Source organism: Sclerotinia sclerotiorum, genomic scaffold (assembly GCF_000146945.2).
Source record: "Sclerotinia sclerotiorum 1980 UF-70 scaffold_1 genomic scaffold, whole genome shotgun sequence".
In the NCBI taxonomy this organism is placed as follows: Eukaryota; Fungi; Ascomycota; class Leotiomycetes; order Helotiales; family Sclerotiniaceae; genus Sclerotinia; species Sclerotinia sclerotiorum.
In genome coordinates, this window is record NW_001820835.1 from 2,220,644 (window position 1) to 2,240,978 (window position 20,335).

Consider the following 20,335-nt stretch of genomic DNA (forward strand, 5'->3'; position numbering starts at 1 on the left):
TTGGGTGGATTGGGATTGGGATAGGCATGGGCATGGGCATGGACATTTGAGATGAGAATGGTTGTGATTTTTGGGCGTGCTTAACCACTGGGTTCGGTGCATAGAATTGGTGTCGATTTGCTTTAAGATTCCGCCCTTTCTTTTTTTTTAAATGGTGCGTTTATTTGGACATCTCGATTCATGACAGGTCTAGATTTTTAGGAATTTATGTATTGGCTGGTCCAAAATTCTTCTCTAATATCAATAACATTGCATGAAACAAAATTTTAATTCATATGATATGATATGTATGTATGTATATCCCTTTGATGAATGGTAAAGACGATCAAGATTAGTGATATAGAATATCGGTATACATACACCAGCATCACATACAAACAACGAGTGTATAAAAGTCCTAGCAATATGATAATGAGGGGATTTGTTGTATTCGAACGATATCTTCTATAAATTGCTATCCGAACTTACAAAGCTATAAGAGTCTCGTAGTTAAAGTGATGAGCCTGTACGATTAGTGATTATGATATAAACCCAGTGAATGTAGAGGTAGAGGTAGAGGTTCAGGTTCGCCGGATTCGATAGATTCACGATTGATCATGATAATACTATATTATTCAGTAATTAGATCTAATTTCCCGGGAGAATCTATCTTGAGAAGATGTGAAGATTTCAAGTGGAAATACTGCGAGTGGAGGTGGAAATAGTAAATCCGGAAAGGGGAATGCCCAAGTTATTAATAAGGGAGGAATCTATTTATTTTATATAATTATGGATACCTAGGTACCTACCTACAGTATTCTGTACATACTACATACTATTACTCGCATAGTTCTAGGTTGGAGGTAAAAAAGAGTCTTACTAACTAGCTAGTAGACATGCGAAGGTAACGCGCATCAATCGATGAGATGGATGGATTAGGAAGGCTAGGTCTGTATGCGACACCGTGAGAAAGGAACTGGAGGAGATTGGTTGATATTTTGAATAGTTTATTCAGAATGATTTGATCGGATAAACTAATCTCTCTCTCTTTCGGTCATCTTAGTTGATCTAATAATCCTCTGCGCAAAGGGAGTGTAATAAGCTTTAATACCTACCTACCTACCTACTGGATAAAATGAGAATATATTTCGTTAACTCTATCTTCTAAAATCTCAAGTCCTTGTTATCATTATCCTAGCTCCTCACTCCATAATATAAGCAATGAATATGTACCCACTATCAATGAGAACGCCTAATCTAAGACAAGACTAAGTATACAAGTACGTACTTTGTACCGCGGCTGGTAGTGGCTCATGCTCATATGTATTAGTATGGTAGTATGATAGATAACATGAATAATATAATACTATAACAATATCCCCGATATACATCCTGATTGAAAACATACCTAGGACAGAGTACAAAGCACAGAGTAGAGGGTAAATATAAGATTCATGAAATAAAGTTACCTACCTACCTACCTACCTACCTACCTACCTACCTACCTACCATCATATTCATTTCCCGCCCCAATATCTAATAAAGTGATAACAAATCTTGGAGTTTTAACAAGCCTTCAGAATTACTAGGTAGAAAAGAGGAAAAGACCGGATAAACTCGGCGTAAGCTTGTGTAAGGCTTGTTTGTTTCTACATCGGCCAAGGCTCTCTTTTGAGAAGGGGGCAAGTTAAGGGTTAACCTTATAGGCTATATCTTTCTTGTTTCGTGGTTTGATTTGATTTGATTTGTATATATAATTGATAATGTTGGTATTGATTAAATACCTGTTTCCAAAGGTAAAAATAAATATACAGAAAGGAAAGTGTACGTTGTAGATAGAAGTAGTACCTGCTAAGATTATATATAGAAGATGGATAATGATTACAGTACAACTAACCAGATGAGACATATACTCTGTAGATAAGCCTTACCTGGGTTCTCCATCTTCTAGTAGACGACTATAAGTTCGTACAATATTTTTGTTCTCTAGTAAATCTACAGTTGTTACTGTTGATTAAGAAGAAAGGATGAATATCTCAAATAAAGGTTCTGAAGATAAAAATATAGCTTGAGTCTAGGTCTAGAGTACTTGACTGATCTACATGTAGTTAATACAAACTACAAACTAACACACGCTACACTTCGCTACAAACAATAAGGACCTTCCTTATCGGACCCACACTCATCATCCTTAAGGTTAACTTCTTAAGGCTTAAGGCTTAAAGTACCTATTAAGATTGATATCCTGACCTGATCTGATCTGATCAGACCAGACGAGACCAGAACAAATCAGAGCAAATCAAGACTGTAAGCAACAATCATCCCATCCCATCCCATCCCATCTACTCACCTCACAAACATCCAAAACGCGGTACGGGACAATAAGCATAGGTAGGTAGTAAGCATCCATGTCCCCAAAAGACCAGGGCTCCGATCTCCAAAGATAAGGAAAATGAATGTTTCCACGCGGGAAACGAATAGTGAGCCCGGTTACCTTCTCGTCTTCTAGCCTTCTAGAGTCTAAAGCTAACTAGGTACTGTACCTAGCACGTTAATCAGGCGATTGTTTTCCGGGTCTATCTCGACATGACACGTGCGTCCCCAGAAACTCTAAACTCTAATGTTGAATATTAAGAAATCTATCTTTAACTTTAATATATTAATTCAGTATTAAATATCGTAGTGAATATATATACTTACTGATATTTATATTCTGTTATATAATTTACTTGTATACCATCTAGTATATATATATCTCTCTTGTTAAAAGGAATAGAAGTTACCGGTACTAATCACGTGTCGTGATTAGTAATACGGTTACCTAAACAGGCTAGATTAGACGAACCATAAGCAGGCATATTGGTCCCCTCCGAGGATACCAAGAGGAGATTAATATGCCTACAGACGTAGTAATATAGTCAATATAGAGGCCTCTTCCACCCAATCTTTTAATATCTCTATTATATAAAAAATAAAGGAATAATATAGTTATATCATTTATATCTATCCTTCTTATCATTCGCTACTTCATCCTTATCATCTATCTCTTGGCGTGGTTGAGGTATAAAGCTTTTCGCGAGAGATTCCCTGGTCCGAGTAATCTATCAATAATTAGATCCTATCGATCTTTATCATTTGTTAGTGCTCGAATAGAATCTTATATTCAGACGGTATTGTTATGAAACTAATAAATAACAAAACAGTAATAAAAATAATAATCTTCGATGTATAAGATGACTTCTAGAAGATTACTTTATTGAGTGTAACTGTGAGTAGATCAGGGAAGATATTAGTAATCTCATCTATGGTCTGGAATCTGTAATGTGAGTGAGTGATGGTGTTTATTATCTTATGTTGAATATATGAACTCGGACCATCACCCTTATACATCCTACCTTCTAAAGAGAAAACTATATAACCATTTAAAATATATAATTGAACGATAAGAATGAGAGAAGTCTATCAGTACAGAGGATAGAGTATCGCTATCCATCATATCATATCAATATTTGAGATTAATAATCTGAAGGATTCTACCTAGGTAGATATATATCATCTCTCGCCTCACAACTCTCAACTCTTACTCCCCACTCAGAAGACCTAGAACATCTTATAATAAAGATTATCCTCGAGCGAGTAGAAACATCAACAAATCAAATCAAATCGAACAACACCTACCGCACAATAAACCTGGGCCGCAAGCACCCGACCATTCAACCATTCACCAGTAATTCAATCGAAATCAAAATCGGATCATATAGACCCCCGAACCAACCAACAAAAGCAAGCACGCTAGAAACGAAATAGTTAACCCACCTACCTAGTATCTGCACCCGAATCATTCTGATTCGTTATCTTTCATCTCTCATCTCTCATCTCTCATCACTCCACCATTCCATCTTTGACTTACCTTTTCCCGCCCCCCTTCCCCAGTCCAGCTTATCATACCCCATCCCATGCAACATTCCACGCGAGTGAACATGTATCTAAAATATAATTGGACAGATGGAAATGTCTATGCTTTATCTAGGTTAAAGGCTAAATTCGAATCTGAATCGAAGCTTCTTCTTGTTCTTATTCTAGGTATGTATGAAAGGTTGTAATATCGAGAATGAAAAAAAGGGACATTTATTATCTCGGGTGCATCTCAGAAACGGCAGGTCTTGTCGGCGGACTCGCCGAAAATAAATATCTTGGACTAGGACTAGAGCTAGAGGTAGACTTTGATCTAGATCTAGAGGATGATGGAAATTCGATATTCATTGGAAGTGGGAGAAAAGAAAATATGTGGTATGTAGGTAGTTATCATCTCTTCCTTCCATTTCACTCCATTTCACGCCATTCCATGTACACAGTACTATTACTAGATAATTTATTTATTCCCAAATACCTCACCCTTCTCCTCCCTCTCACAACTGTCAAACTCGAGCGCAACGGATGCCTAAATAGTCCCGTATCATATCTATGCTAAAACCCAGATTACAGGTGGCACACAAGGCATCAGCAATGTACTGTAACCATCCAATACAGCTTGTGCGACCTGCCCTACCAGGCCTACTGCTCTTACAGAATACATGGCGAAGCAACCCTGGTGACAACGCACGAATGAGCTTTCGTCTCTGTAATCCCCTGGTGCTTTGTGGCTTTTCCACCAGAACCAGAACAAGAACCCCTCGAATCCATTTCCTGATAACGAATCGAAAATTCACTCCCATTGTGAAATGCGTACGTATAACGACTAATTCGTAATGGGATTCATCGAACTAGGTATGCTATGTATACGGCACCCCCGTTTCCAAATCCTGGTAATTGATTTTTCGATCCTGGCCATGTGCATGTATGTATGTATGTGCATGTTGAGTGAAGCAAAGCCATCTATCCGTCCATCCAAATCATCCAAGGTTAAGGGGCCGACGAGCTGGAAAATGGGAAAACCCAACTTACAGCCAGCTGCAGCGAGGCTTGTAAAATGGCGTTTTTGTGCAGCAGGGGAGTTTCTTTTTTGCAGCGGCCAAATATTTTAATATTCACTAGTCGCGCTTCGGAGGATATCATTCGCATTCACATTCATATTCATCTTCAATAGCTCGTGTTTGTAGTGTTTGTATAAAGTCGCTTGATCTTCCCCTCTTGTATCGATTTTTCTCTTCTTCTTCTTCTTCTTTTCCTTTCCTATCTCCTCTCTGTCAATATCGATCCTCCATTTCTCTCTCATCTGCAAAAATGGAGAAGGAACACTATAATGTCGACGAGTCGCCTGACTATAATGGTAACAATGCGCGCGCGCAATATGTCGATCCTGCTACCGGTCATGCAACTAAAACAGCAGGTTTGCAAGAAGCCGGTGAGATTTATGGAAATATCGAAACGGCTGAGGAATATGGTTATGTTTCTCGAGGGTAAGATTTCGAATCATCTCACATAACTCATCGCCAACGAAAGTTATCGCTAACCTTGAGCCCGTAGATTGAAATCGAGACATATTCAATTTATTGCCCTCGGTGGTACCATTGGTACGGGCCTCTTCTTGGGTATTGGAAGTGCTCTCACGCAAGCTGGTCCTCTGTCTATTCTCTTGGGTTACAGTTTTACTGGTATTGCTATCTTTGCTATGATGCAGTGTTTGGGTGAGATGGCTACGTGGTTACCTTTGCCTGGAGCTATTCCACAATTTTGTGCTCGGTATGCTGATGATGCGCTTGGATTTGCGGTCGGATGGAATGTAAGTTGTGTCACTCTTTTCATTTTGTCGTAGAAACCCGCAACAGGCTCTTGAGAATAATACAGTACTATCATTTACCCGAGATCGGATATCATGAGCTCATACTGATTATGATGGTCGAATAGAACTGGTATTCCGCTGCAATTACCCTCTGTGCCGAAATCTCAGCCGCTTCGGTCGTTATCCAATACTGGCCCGGAGCAGTGCATATCAATGTCGCCGCCTGGATCAGTATAATAATCGTTCTCGTCATCTGTCTCAACATCTTCGCCGTTTCCATCTACGGGGAAGCCGAATTCTTATTCGCCAGTATCAAAATCATTACAATCGTGGGACTGTTGATCATGGCCTTCATTGTAGATCTCGGAGGAAATCCCAAGCATGATCGTTTGGGATTTCGTTACTGGAAGCATGGTCAAGCAATGAAGGAATATGACTCTACGGGAAACACAGGTCGATTCCTGGGTCTCTTCTCAACTCTGGTCAATGCTGCCTTTTCGTATGGTGGTGTTGAATTGGTTGCTGTAGCGGCCGGTGAAGCCGAGAATCCACGCAAAAACATCCCCAAGGCAGTGCGCAGAGTTTTCTGGCGTATCTTGTTCTTCTATGTTCTTGGTTCATTGGCAATTGGAGTCCTTGTTTCCTCCAGCGATAAACATTTGCTCAAGGCTCAAGAAGAAGGTGCTGCTGGTGCTGCTCGATCTCCATGGGTTATTGGTATTCAAAATGCCGGTATTCCAGTTTTGCCATCCATCATCAACGCAGTCATTTTAACTTCCGCAACTTCCTCCGCTAATGCCTTCTTGTATACCGGATCTCGTTACTTATTCGCTCTGGCTCAAAACAAACAAGCTCCCAAGTTTCTTCTCCGATGCAGTAAAGCCGGTGTTCCATACTGGGCTGTCCTTTGCACAGCATCGATATCCCTCATCACCTATTTATCCGTTGGTTCAGGTGGAGCATCAGCCGCATTCGCATGGTTCCAAAATCTAACCACCATCGCATCTCTTTTCACATGGTGCTCCATTTGCGTGGCCTATATTCAATTCTACAAAGCATTGGAAGCTCAAGGCGTCGATAGAAATACCCTCGTCTTCAAGAGTAAATTCCAACCATACACCGCATACATCTCATTAGGATTCTTCATCGTCATCATTCTCTTCAATGGATTTGACGTCTTCGTTGGTGAAAACCACTCTCACTGGAATATTACCAGTAAGTACCTACCTACCTACAAATTCCAAATCTTCCGCCTTGCAAATAATAAATAAACCTAACTTACCCACCCCAACAGATTTCCTAACCGCCTACATCGGAATCCCCATCTTCTTCCTCCTCTACAGCTTCTGGAAACTCGTCAAACGCACAAAATGGATCTCACCCGCCGACGCAGACATCTATACTGGAAAAGCCGCCCTGGATGCCGAAGATGGACAATGGCCCGATTTAACCCCGAGAAATATTTGGGAGAGAATTTGGTTCTGGATTGCGTAGATGTAGGTAGATGAGGACGTGGATAACTTTTTGCATTGCTCTTTAAATTTACACTTGAGCGAGCCTGGTGTATTTTGTACGTCTTGGTGATGAATGAATTGAATTGAATACCCCTTTAGGCTCTGCATCATATCTTATCTGTTGCATGTGTTTTGATTTGATTGTATACCCGTATGATATGCAGGTAGGTATACATACGTATGTAATAGATAATTAGGGATACCTTTTATCTAGATGGGTATGATTTCTTTCGGTTTTTGATCTTGATCTTGATCGATGATCATGGTCATGACGATGACGATTTATGAAAATCCTACAATCTAATCATAAGATTAATTAATTACCATCAGGAATATTTTAGTTTACTTACTCCTTCCCATCCCATCACCACTATGTTACGAGGGTTACCGTCTAGATCACGTGGAAGTGCTCTAGGCTCTCGAGGTGGTTTATAACTAGGCGTCAAGCAGGGACTTAAAGTAATGACAATAATGCAATTCGTAACTAATAGTAGAGTATACTAAATGATTGATCTTGAGTACGAAGCTCTATACAAAGGAAATCCGTCCTGACTATATGGACCTTCATGCTATAGACCTTCAGGACCCTGAAAGGTCCTGGACCTAAGAATATGTTGGACCTTTATTTTTCGTGCATATTATGTAGGGTCCATCACATGATTGAATCACGTGGTAATGGGCTTGTGGAGTCCGACGTAACATAAGATTATAATACTTTCTTCTCATTACCAACCAAACAAGACAAGTGAATAAATGAAAAGAATTAATAATAAAAAGCTTGTTTATTTAATAATAAATAGTATAAAAAGTATAAATAGATATAATGTATACATACAAAAAAAAAAATATATATATATATATACACAAAGTACAAAGTACAAATTTGGGTATCCGAATCCAAAACCATATATCTAACACTCGCTATCCCACGCCAGCCCAGCATATCCCAAACCATTCAATCCACAAACTCCCTGCAAATTATGTAAAAATATATGACTCCTCTATTTTAAATCTGTAATATCCACCTATAAAAGATTTTCAGACTATAGTGAAAAGATCGAATTAATGATATCTAAAATCGTGTTGTGTCGTGTTGTAAAGTTCTCGATATCCGCAGTTTGATATCGTATTATTATGTTAAAATTTGATGCCCATATCTCCCAGAGGCAAGACAATCATTCCTCAAGTACCTCTGCCAATGCATCATGATCAACCAAATCCGGTATGACTTTACTAGGTGCCTTTTCCGTTTGTCTAAATCCTGGAATGGGACCTTTCTGATTGATCCCCGCCGCCCTTCTCAAAATAGCCCTTATTGGTTCTGGGGCTACTGAGACAGATGGTGTACTAACAGCTCGAACGGTTGGTGGAGGTACTGGAATTTGAGCTTCTTGAGTACTTCGAAGATCACTGGTTGACTTCGCAGGAGACATTCCCCATCGACCAAAAACCCAACCGCCAACTTTCTTTCCTAGGCCACTCTCATTGCTATTCCCTTCATTAGATGAGCTGGATCTAATGGAACTTCTATCATTACTTGTTGATTTAGATGAATTTGTGTATCCGATGTTTGAGCGAAGGTAGCTTGTACTACTATGACCCATTCGAGATAAAGTAGGTTGAGCCGTGATAATAGAAGCACTAGTAATAGTTTCCGTGGAATAAGTTGTTGTTGGAGTCGAAAGTCTTGATCGTGGTATCATTACTGTTCCTGCCAAGGACATATTTAATTGTGAAGGTCGTGCTCTCAATGTATGAATATCAATTCCTGAAATTGATATGATAGATTCACGGGATGAAGAACGGTGTAACCTAGGACCGAATTGAGAAGGCATCCATTCCTCGACGGTGTTGTCAGAAAGATCAGAAGTGGTAGGGTTCGTAGAATCATCGGTGAGAGAAGGAACATCGGTAATCTGTAAGTCTGACACATCATGAATATCATCATCCTCCTCTTCATGTATTATACTATGTGGTTGAAAATTAGCAATAGCAGCAAAGCTTCGAGTCGAGACTTCCGATGGTCGTTTTCTGTGATATGAAGGATGAATTCGAGGTGATAATGGATCAATACTCGAAGTAGGTGATGTCGGACGTGATGAATCAACATCAAAACTCCGATCAAATAAAGTACTGTTTCGATACATGGATTGTGGAGATGATGGTACTGATGAAGGAGCAAATTCCGACAACTGGCTTGATTGAACAGACCATCGATTGTTCGTATTGATAGGACTTGGAACTGTGACCGCTGTTTGGGATAAGATAGCATTCTCTGCCCCTCTAGAGGTGCGCGGTGATTGTGGACTTCGGATGAGTGGAGAGAATATACTGGAAGTCAAAGAGGTTCGTTTCTTTTTCGGCTTCCGTACCTCCTCTCTCTTTGGTGTATGGTAATGATGATGTATATGAAGTGTTTGGGAAACAACCTGCGATTCTTGTGGTCTTGATTCTGATTCTTGTTCGCTTGGCTCAAGTTCTGCCCCTAATGTCCGCTGCTGAGGTACGTTGTCGACGACATCACCTGCATATATTGGCTGATGCATTGATAATTGCTCCCGCAATAATTGCACCTCATCATTTGAACTCATCAACATCTGTCTTAACTCCACAATTCCAAGTTGCAAGTTCGCATTATCTTGTAAGATATCCTTAACAAAATGTGATACAACATTGGTACCATGCTTGCCTTTCCCGGTTGTGATGGCAGCGGCTCCCTTCAAACGACTAGCGGCCGTATCTAATTCTCTTTCGACTGTTCGTTGTCTCTCCATGCGACCCAAAATTTCCACATGTCGTTCCTTTTCTTCTCGTGCCTCTCGCTCAACTCTCTCCAATTGATCCTGTAAATCACGAAGTCCTCGCTCCGCTTTCTTCCACCTCAGTAACGCAGCGCGCTCTTCTGCTGCCGTACGTGTAATTGTCTTTCGTAAAGTTTCTTGTTCCTCCTCTAAGATCGCCAAATCTTTCTCTAGTTGATGTGTTCTCGATGCTAAAGTCTCTAGACGTTTCATTTCGGCATGCGTGCTCTTTAAAGTCGTCTCGAGTAATTTGATTTGTAGTTCCGATTCCTCATAGCTACCATTAAGTCCTTCCAATTGATCTAGCAGACCCTTATTCTCCGCAATTACCTTTTCATTTCTGACCTCCAACTCCCTCTTATCCACCTCCAACTGCTCGATCTTCGCCGACATCTTTGCCCGCTCTCGTTCCGCATCGATCATATAATGTTCGTGCCTTTCTAATAAAGCCTGCAAAGCAAAAGTCAATGATTGAGCCATCTTGGTAATGTTTATGTCCCCAAATCCTTCACATGCATCTAATTATATAGGCGCGTGGGATAACGCGGGGTTGTAAACAAAAGAAGATTAGATTTAATTTAAATCGATGTAAAAAGTAAATAACCCAAGAACCAGATCACAGTATCCACTTCCCCCAAGTAAAAATTCTGCTACCTTAATTTCCCCTGAGGTTTGACGATGTAGAGAGAAGGAGAGGAAAAGTCGAGGGTATGGAGGAATGTAGAAGATCGATGGTAACATAAACACAAAATATGAGAGACATGGGAGACGTGAGAGAGACCGTACCTGACCCATCTGAGCTGCTAACGTCACATCCCCCTCAAGTTTATTCAAAACCTCCCCATTGTGAACGAGAAATGCGCAATCTTTCCGTCCGCAACAACATTTGAGTGTACTACGTTGTTCTTCAGTGACTGGAATGTGGCCTATGAGATCTGATAAATCAGCCATTATTGGCGGCGTTGAGGCGTTTTCTTCGTGCAGCCTGGGGATGAAGCTAGATAAAGTGACTGCGTTGTCTCTCTTTGGGTAGGGGATTCTTGGGTGTTCAGGGTTGTGGGTTGTTGTTGTTGAACCTTTGAGTGCTGAGTAGTGCTGAGTGCTGAGTTCTTGGTGGAGCGTCGTACTCCTGGTCACATCAGCGCGATCTCTTAATCCATTGTACGCATGATTTTCTATGACGGCTCGGTGATTGTACTGGGAGATGGTTTTGCGGGAAGAGAAAAGGATACGATACGGTGTAGAGAAAGAATTTGTGATGGTAAGGAGAGGTTGGGTAATTTTCCATACTTTGAAAAGATATGGGTATGGATGGGTATATGCCATAAGGATGGATGTGGATGTGGATGGGGATATGAATGGGGATAAACTTGTGCGTGGATTCCATCGTCTTCATAGCATAGGTAGCTAGGGATGTGAATAAATTATTCACACGCACACACATACACACACACACACCTTTAAAGATTATAATATCATATAATCAGATAATCATAATCATAATCATAATCATAATCATAATCATAATCATAATCATAACCATAATCACTCACACTCGCACTCACCATCACTCCGGCCGCGGTCTCGACGGAACACAACAAATTGCAGCCGAAATGATTGAATAATTTAATCAGGTACTCCCGCTCAATGATTGGCACCGGGTAATTCTTTACGGAGTAGTTGGTCGATTAATGCCTGAATAAGCCTGAAAATGGAAGCTAAAAGTTCCATCATTAAACAGCTATTCCCTACTAGAAGGCCCTAATCATCCCTGTAATGCATTGCATGTACTCGGTAACACAAGCTACACAACCAAGAAAACTCAATTGTACCGCCAAATTATTCACTTGTGAAGAAGAGACGAGAAGTCGGTCAATCAATTTTTTATTAGTGTCTGTGAATATTGTATTTCAAACCCGAGACATTGGTTTATTATTGAAATCGTGGATATCACGAGTCAGCTACGACTGAGGCCCACTGGGGTGCACAATCAAGTGTCAGTAGCACATCTTGTCATATGTAAATACCTACCTACATTATCGAGCCTCGAGTGAGGTGAAAGCACCGAGATATCATGTACACACACACACACATACATGTTGGTACGAAGTATTTACGGAGTATGGGCACGAATTATTAAGCCCTTGAACCGAGCTCTCCGACAGTGGAGAAACATAATCATCACCCATTGGCAATTACACAGTACAAAGTTACGATATGAACAAATTGTCTCAAGTGAGGGGCGGAAGCACGGGAAGGAGGAATATCAATCATGAATTGTACAACTTGTTGTTATGCGTACAGACACGAAGACGTGAATGAAACCTGTATCAGCAAAGACGCGTTTTTTACACGTTGTCGTGTGAACCTATTATTGGCCATCCGAATCTTCAAGATTTCGAAAACCTTGAATCGATCCGAATTCATCATTTCACTGTGGAGCCAAACATCGCCTTGCTCCCCTTTTGTATGGACGACCGGGTGGGGGGATCAATTCTATCATTCAATAATGTGAGCAGTCAGCGATCTAACCACGAATACTCCCGGCAGCATATGGAAAAGGCGGGTATCATTTACCTGTTTCGAATCATAACCCCAGGTGTTCACGAATGCCCCCCAGCATTAGCCATATCTGAACTGGCGGGACAGGTATAGCTGGCAGTACATCAAAATATGCAGCAAATAAACTTTTCACTGAAAACTTTTTCACTGAGGAAGAAGTTCCAGAGCATACCATGGCAACATATCCTGCTTTTTCTATTTTTGCTCGACTGCATGTCAATGATGTTGTCAAGAGTGATATTTGGTTTTGTGACGGTTTCAACCCCTCCGTAGTTTAAATGGAGAAAGTAGTCCGAAAAGAGTCTTCACATGGTGACGTTATAATTTTTGGATGGTGTTAACGGCATGACTAAGATTGGACAAAATATCAGAGTCTGTATATCCAACCTCCAGTACTATTTTCATGTAAATATCATGCAAATGCATGTGAAATGTACACACATCAAATCTACTACCATTGTCCACAGTGTAAAAAACTCCCATGATACATCCAAAACCAAAAAGAACCCTCTTTCACACACCCTTTCCCGCCCATCCTATAAGCATCAGCAATCCTCTTTCCTCACAGCCTCTCCACTCCAGTAAGCTCCTGTCGTCGTTTCCAATGCAAATAAAAGGCGCCGTATGTTTCCTCCTGCAAACCAAAGTCCCTTTCCGAGCACACCTCCCTCAAACCTTCACATCTCATCCTTCCCTCAACCCCACCTAGAAATTAGTATACTTCCATTTCCCGCCAAGTCATCATTACCCCACGTAGTCGCCACACAACTTAGCGGTCTGCATCCCTCATCTTCCTCTTTAAAATTTGGAAGAAGTGAATAGTATGGTTTAAAAAATGTAATCAAAAATTCATCCTTTTCAATTTGTGTTTGCAAAGTAGAAAGAGTTTTGGCGAAATGTAAGGATTGTGCACCGTAGATGTAGAGGAGGAGTGTAGGGTGTGCATTTTCTGGCGTGAAGGATGATAAAGGTACGATTTCTTGATGCCATTTGTCGGGGTTTGTGGTGGGGGTGTAGACGGGCGAGAGCCATTGGGTGAAACCGTCGAAGGTTTGTGCGGAGAGGGAGAGGGCAGCGTTGCCCCAGAAAGGGCGAGGGAAAGTTATGTAGATCTGTAACTTGTTAGACTACGGATTTTGGGAGGGAACATGGAGCACAAACCTTTTCGAGACAGCCAAAACCGAGGGAATCAATGGCGGAAAGAAATCGTGAAGGGAGTTCAGGTTGGAAGGCTTCTTTGTTTTTCTTCAACCAGCCGAGGGGTGTTGTCATTACTACCTCGTCAAACTCGAGCTTCTTACCGTCGTCTATGAATACAGCGAGGCTATTTGGATTTGTTTCCACCCGAGTAACTTTGGTTGAGAATTCTATCTTTGCATTTTCCAGAGCTGGTTTGGCTACATGAGCGAGAACATTTTTATATGTTCCCGCCACGAAGATATTTTCTGGTACATCTGTTAACCCTCGAATGTGCAGATGTTGATCTACCACTCAAACAATATAGACAAACATCAAAGCCATTGTCAATTTGAGTATGCCAATTAGCAACTGAAGATAGAGAAAAGTGAACTCACCTCCATCAATGCACTCCTCCAGCCAAAAGAACTTCAAACTTTGCTTTTTGACTGAAGTTCCAACAAAAGTTCCCCATATATCAGCAAACTGGATCGAGACTCTCCTCTTCTCAGCATCATCAGGGTATACTTCCAAAAGCTTTTCCTCTATAAAATCATAAAGACTCTTATCTGGATCAATAGTCTCCGAATTTTCCTCGGAATACTTAAAAGCTCCATGAATTATCTCCCACACTTCATTCATCATTGCATCTCCCTCAGTCAACGGCCTTTTCATCTTCTCCGAACCATATACCCTTTTCAGCCCAGGTATGCACCTCTGTGTTTGTCTTCTTGGCGATATCTAATAAAGGCTGATCCTCACTACCATGAAGCCAATTTGCCCCTAAATCGACTAGGGGACCTGATGGTAGGTTTATTTGGTGAACTCTTCCACCTATTCGATCGCGGCCTTCCAATATTGTGACGTCGAAACCATGCTGGAGTAAAATATCGGCGCACCGGAGTCCTGAAAGTCCAGCACCAACTATACAGATTCTCGGAGGTAATGAAGGGTTTTGTTTGCGTAGCTTGAAAGGAGAACATTAGTATGGGGATCGGCGTTCTGCTCTTGCATGCTCATGCTTTACGACACAAGGATTACGACTTATCAAACATTTGGATTTCATTGGACTTCGGACTAACCTTAGTTGAGGGGTTTGATGGTATTGACATGATATCGGAGTTGGGTGTATGACTATGTTGACAAGAATACAAATCTCGATATACTCTCGACAAATTTCTGTCTGAGAAACAGTGTGAGCTATTGAGAAGATACGCATGACAACGAAACAGAAGATGGTACACAAATCGATATTGGTTAAAACCAAAATGCGCTCAGAGCGAGGGGCCTTGCGGGAAAATTCTGGGTTTCAAGTGCCTGGACGAAGGCAACTCAAGCGCCCAGTGGACCAGAGAAGATTGGTTTGGGACTTATACAAAATAGGTCTCTAGCATTTTTACTCCCCAAGAACAAGAGGAGAAAATGAGTACTTGCTCTGAGGGTTTAATCAACTTCAAACCTAGTACTGAGCGAGGATGATGAGCAGTAACTGCTGCAGAGCACGCCCGTCTCTCAGACAGCCAGAACAACAGAGACAAATACCGCTTCCTGGTTTACTTTTTCAAGAGAAATGACTTAAAAAGGGTAGGGTTACAAGAAATGATCCGTAGGAAGGCATTCCCATTTGATATAACTATAGCTGCCGGATTGTCTACCCTGGTCCTGCAGTATTGTGAACGAAGCGACGAGCGCCATAACAGAAATGGGCATCATACCTGTAGTAGCTATATTTTCCGCTTTCATAACCAAGTCCTATGCAATTCTATCCTTCCTGCTATTGAGGTTCAAATTTGTGATTCTTCCTCATGAATTTCCATGAGATAAATTTCATTGGTGGGATGATAAACCAATATGAATGATTATGTAATCTACGGTCCATGGCAACGCGCCGAGCCAGGGCACGAGCCGACGCATCATTCTCGTGCTAGCTTACTGGGGATCAAGGACAACAATCTAGAACAAAATGACCACTAAAACACATCCCCAGATTGGAGCCAAAACTTGGTCTTCAATTTTCGAATCACAATCATGCGTACCTCGAGGATATCGAAAGAAACCGCAAAGATAATTAATGCGACATCTACTTCACCACGACGTTCCACTCGCTCTTTGTCTCGGTTTGCTTTGAACTCTTCGGTCAAGGATGAAGATCAATCGCCAACTCCAGATATTGAAGATGTTGTTCCTTCGACTTCAACTCTAAAAAGAAAGCGGAATTCAATACCAAGAGCTTCGGTAAAGAAACAATCTCTTGACGAAACAACTATAAAGACTGAAATCGAAGATACCGTCACATTCTCCGCGCCCTCAAAACCAACTCGAGTGCGCAAACCTGCGCGCAAAGTAAAGAATGAAGATACCGGAGAGATGGAAGTTAAGCCTCCAAATGACTGGAGAGAGGTCTACGATGTAGTGATGCAAATGCGCAAATTAGGTGTAGCGCAAAATGCAGCTGTGGATACAATGGGTTGTGACAAATTGGGACAAGATACTGTTGATCCGAAAACGAAGAGATATCATACCTTGACTGCCTTGATGTTGTCTTCGCAGACGAAGGATACCACGAATGCTGTTGCTATGAACCGACTTTATACAGAATTGCCTGCGTACAAGGAGGGTGCACCAATTGGGCTGACTTTGGATAATATTTTGGCCGTGGATCCGAAGCTCTTGAATGAGTTAATTTGGGTAGTGGGATTTCACAACAACAAGACGAAATACATAAAGGCTGCAGCGGAAATTTTGAAGGATCAGTGGAATGGTGATATACCGGATACGATTGAGGGTTTAATGTCATTACCTGGAGTTGGTCCGAAGATGGCATATTTATGTATGAGTAGTGCTTGGGGTAGAACCGAGGGAATTGGTGTGGATGTACATGTTCATCGTATTACAAATATGTGGGGGTGGCACACGACGAAAGGACCGGAAGAGACGAGACTTGCATTACAGGCTTGGTTGCCGAAAGAACTATGGCATGAGATCAATTGGTTGCTAGTTGGATTTGGACAAACTATCTGTCTACCGGTTGGAAAAAAGTGCGGAAGTTGTGAGTTGGGAATGAATGGATTGTGCAAAGCTGCCGACAGAAGTAAGGTTACAATTGGAAGAAAGACTAAAGAGGAGAAGATCAAGACAGATCCCGAGGGTAGTGTCGTGGAGCACACAGGGTCAGTTAAAACCGAGGAGGATAGTAAGGACATACCGCTGAATGCCGAAGAGAAAGCTGGGATTGAGTCTGAGCCTAGCATCGTCAAGCAAGAGAAAGAGGATGCCGTTCTAGAAGATATCGCAAATGCACCTGGAAAATTAGAGAAAACGCAGAAACGGAAGAAGAGATGATGGTTATCTTCGTTTAGTTCCGGCATTGTATCATACCGTGTACTATTTGTATATTATTTTCCATATTTTCGTATGATAGAGGGGCTGGTATATCCGTGCTTAGTGGCTACGTTCTAAAACGCAAAAGTGCAGTTCTTAATCTACATGCATAATGTCTTTAACGGATGGACATTTATCAAGCATCACAGGAACTGGTTGTGTATGTGTTTTATTGTTAATCTACACTCTCTGCAAAAACGATCTAACCATCATGTATTTCAAAATGGTTCCAAATCGCCGCCCTAAAACGCCGCCAACTATGCACAATGCAAGACCTCACTCCCCATCCCAGCATCTATCCTATATTTACATTCCATTTTCCTCCTTTGCGTTGTACGCAGTCCTCCGATCTCTACTACTGAGTTACCTTCACAACCTGCTCCGCCAACAAAGGCCAACCAAGCACAAGTGCAAAACCTGGGAAAAAGCTATTTACACGATTAGCATACATCTCACTTAACATCATTCCATCTGACCAATCCCGTAACTCTACTCCACAAGCTTGAAAAAAGAAAACTCACAATACAGCATTCCCAGCAGTCCTCTTGACCAATTTACTCCAGTCAGCTTTAGCAGCTTGTTGTGAAATGGGATAGCGTTCGAAAGGATGGGGCTCGAAACCACGTGCTAGTTGGCGAACTTGGGTAAAGATGGAGAAGGTGCGGCGGGAGGCGACTTGTCGAATTATTGGGGACATGATTTTTGATTCTATGGTTGGGAGGATTGGTTTGTGGAAAATTTAAGGTTTGTGAGGAGAGATTTGACTAGATTGGTCAAATTGAGTTGAGTGATGTGTGTATGTTGTGATTGAGCGGAGTTGTATCTCTGTATGATTATATTGTATGGATGATATGATAAAACATGCAAGAAAAGTGACACAGCAGCGAGGCCAAATATATAAGACCTCTATTCACGAGAATATCGACACCGACCAATTTACCAACCTATTTACAAATCCTCCCATCAAGCCCTCAACTCATCCCGAAACACGTTTCTAGCCCAACATCACAGCCTCATCCAACATCAGAAATTTCACCCCCAAGGACCAAAACGAACCACGATGGTCTCATACATTGAAAACATCATACGAAAACCTGCAACTGTCAGCAACAGTCAGCAAGCTTCAACACAATAAATCTTGCAACATCTCCTGATATTTTTCGCTTGGGATCGCCTCCTCACCTAATCTCACAATACCAACCAATCCCAAGCTAGCATTTACCAACTCGTCGACCCTTCATCATGGAAATTATAGGAAGGAAATGAAGGAAATCGGAAAAGGAGTAGATAGCAAAGAAATCGAGAATGAAAATGTTGGAGGGGAAGGTGATTGTGGTGTGACGATGGAGCTGGATCAGATCATTTTTGGATGCGCTAGACTGTATGTGGTGTGGTGTGGAGCTCGGTGGGTTCCGAAAATTTATTCTTGGGTTTTAGTGCTTACCGCGTCCGTTTTGTCGGTAGCTTTTGTATATACCTACCTATCGATCGATGCGTTTGATGGTGGGATATCTGGATTCGTGCACGTGGAAGTGAATGCTTGTGTTCTTGGGGTTTGCAACGTGGGCTGCCTTCTAGATGCATGTGCATATGGATCATGAATGGAAGCTACGCTTTTGGATCGAGACAGGGGTTTACTTCTATTTTACTCCGCTATATCACTTGATTGTATGGCCCATCGAAGGATCCATAGTGATCTATGGTGGTCTATGGTGGTCCATTGCCTTTAAGACCATTTGTGAGACATCAACCAAGAAGCTGGGTCGAACATTGAGCTTCGTCTAAAGGTCAGTCTATACAATGTACGTTTAATATTCGATGGCATTTGGAACAAGGAAATTATTTGTTCGATGTCATATGCAGTAATGACCTTCCGACGTAATCTTACAAAATTCAAGTAAATGATTATGGCTATCCTGTTTAAGTTTAGAACAGACATTAAAGAGCAAATGTCAATCTTCACTTTGCTCTCAATGAAAAGCATTCGATCATGAACTTGCTAGTAGCTACTTTATACGCGAACATATCAGATGTTTACCTGAGGAATCCTTCTTTATCTCGCTGCCTAGCAAATAAACCATGGTCTTGCTACTCATGCATCAGCAGACGCTTTTCAGTAAAGCTTTTGATCATGTCATTTCTCACTTATCAGTCTTCCCACACTGCTTGATTTCGTAGCTATCTCTGAACTGCTCATGTCTATTTCGAGGTATCATCATGATTCACGCTATTGCTTGGCAATGGGAGTTCATTGCAACAATGGTATGCAAGTAGCTATCTGCCATTCTCTGGATTATTTGACCGACATAATCGGGTTTTCCCTCCAAAACTTTTTCCCTTTCAAGACAATCATCTCTCTTTTGGTCAAATTCACTGCTACTTTCTTTGCTTCCCGAGTTCCAGCATGAATTTTCTCTATCATATAAATATTTCGTCGCAGTGAACATCCAAAAAGCACAATGTTCTCACGATGCACACAAAGTCTTTTGGGAATTATAGCTCGTCATCTGTTGTTCCACTTTTTTGTCATAATTAGCAAAATCAAAGTCGGACATATGATTTACCGCAGAGCAAAGTGCAAGTGATTGGGAGATGATATCTGTATTAGAAGACTGTAAAGAAGTAACTGTTTTAGCAAGTATTAGCCATCGACATCGAAATTTTGAAGTTGGAGGTCAGTTCGACCAGCTCCTCTCATTTCCTTCAAGGAGATTATCAAAGATTAATCTTTCAATGATGACATCTCAGTGATTGACGACGTGAAGTTTACATACTCTCATTTTTCAGGTTCTGCTTCAAAACAAATTACATGGGAAGATCTCTGAAGTCAAATGAAGAACTTCCCATTACCAACTCTAGCGAAGCGAAAGATGTACAATTAGAAGCTCCGCTACCCTTGCCGCTTTAACATAAAACCAAATCTTCCAACTTATCTGTCGTCAATACTGCGAGGGACTTTTCAAACGAGCATTAATTATATATACTTGTTTAATGTTCTATCGAAAAAGTAATCTTACAAATCCTATTGAAGTCAATAAAAATAATAGATATCGACAAACCCAGCAAAAATCAGCCAACTCCACCATGATGAAAAGCTATTTCAAATCTTGATTCTACCAGAATAAAAAGCTGATACTGAAACTTTTCATCGAAAACACCGGAGAGGAAAGAAGCATGGTATTGATATTATTTTCATCATT

At 41.2% G+C, this 20,335-nt stretch overlaps 7 protein-coding genes across 7 annotated transcripts; 2 read left to right on the plus strand and 5 right to left on the minus strand.

The window, feature by feature from the left end:
• Window positions 1-4,351: 4,351 nt before the first annotated feature.
• Window positions 4,352-4,694, minus strand: SS1G_00863 (predicted protein; the record flags this gene model as incomplete). The annotated part of the gene is made up of 2 exons (XM_001598724.1): window positions 4,352-4,420; window positions 4,554-4,694. The coding sequence occupies 2 exons, from the start codon at window positions 4,692-4,694 to the stop codon at window positions 4,352-4,354; spliced, it is 210 nt and encodes a 69-aa protein (XP_001598774.1).
• Window positions 4,695-5,202: 508 nt separating this feature from the next.
• SS1G_00864 (hypothetical protein) lies at window positions 5,203-7,195 on the plus strand (the record flags this gene model as incomplete). Its single annotated transcript, XM_001598725.1, has 4 exons — window positions 5,203-5,378; window positions 5,446-5,701; window positions 5,827-6,916; window positions 6,996-7,195. The coding sequence occupies 4 exons, from the start codon at window positions 5,203-5,205 to the stop codon at window positions 7,193-7,195; spliced, it is 1,722 nt and encodes a 573-aa protein (XP_001598775.1).
• Window positions 7,196-8,390: 1,195 nt separating this feature from the next.
• On the minus strand, window positions 8,391-10,967 carry SS1G_00865 (hypothetical protein; the record flags this gene model as incomplete). Its single annotated transcript, XM_001598726.1, has 2 exons — window positions 8,391-10,466; window positions 10,803-10,967. The coding sequence occupies 2 exons, from the start codon at window positions 10,965-10,967 to the stop codon at window positions 8,391-8,393; spliced, it is 2,241 nt and encodes a 746-aa protein (XP_001598776.1).
• Window positions 10,968-13,091: 2,124 nt separating this feature from the next.
• SS1G_00866 (hypothetical protein) lies at window positions 13,092-14,866 on the minus strand (the record flags this gene model as incomplete). Its single annotated transcript, XM_001598727.1, has 6 exons — window positions 13,092-13,114; window positions 13,300-13,690; window positions 13,740-14,023; window positions 14,153-14,386; window positions 14,448-14,721; window positions 14,837-14,866. The coding sequence occupies 6 exons, from the start codon at window positions 14,864-14,866 to the stop codon at window positions 13,092-13,094; spliced, it is 1,236 nt and encodes a 411-aa protein (XP_001598777.1).
• Window positions 14,867-15,782: 916 nt separating this feature from the next.
• On the plus strand, window positions 15,783-17,096 carry SS1G_00867 (hypothetical protein; the record flags this gene model as incomplete). The annotated part of the gene is made up of 1 exon (XM_001598728.1): window positions 15,783-17,096. The coding sequence occupies one exon, from the start codon at window positions 15,783-15,785 to the stop codon at window positions 17,094-17,096; it is 1,314 nt and encodes a 437-aa protein (XP_001598778.1).
• A 394-nt stretch (window positions 17,097-17,490) lies between these two features.
• SS1G_00868 (predicted protein) lies at window positions 17,491-17,832 on the minus strand (the record flags this gene model as incomplete). Its single annotated transcript, XM_001598729.1, has 2 exons — window positions 17,491-17,563; window positions 17,657-17,832. 2 exons carry the CDS (start codon window positions 17,830-17,832, stop codon window positions 17,491-17,493), a joined length of 249 nt encoding a protein of 82 aa, XP_001598779.1.
• A 1,525-nt stretch (window positions 17,833-19,357) lies between these two features.
• On the minus strand, window positions 19,358-19,915 carry SS1G_00869 (predicted protein; the record flags this gene model as incomplete). Its single annotated transcript, XM_001598730.1, has 4 exons — window positions 19,358-19,550; window positions 19,605-19,642; window positions 19,700-19,747; window positions 19,910-19,915. 4 exons carry the CDS (start codon window positions 19,913-19,915, stop codon window positions 19,358-19,360), a joined length of 285 nt encoding a protein of 94 aa, XP_001598780.1.
• Between the last annotated feature and the right edge of the window lie 420 nt (window positions 19,916-20,335).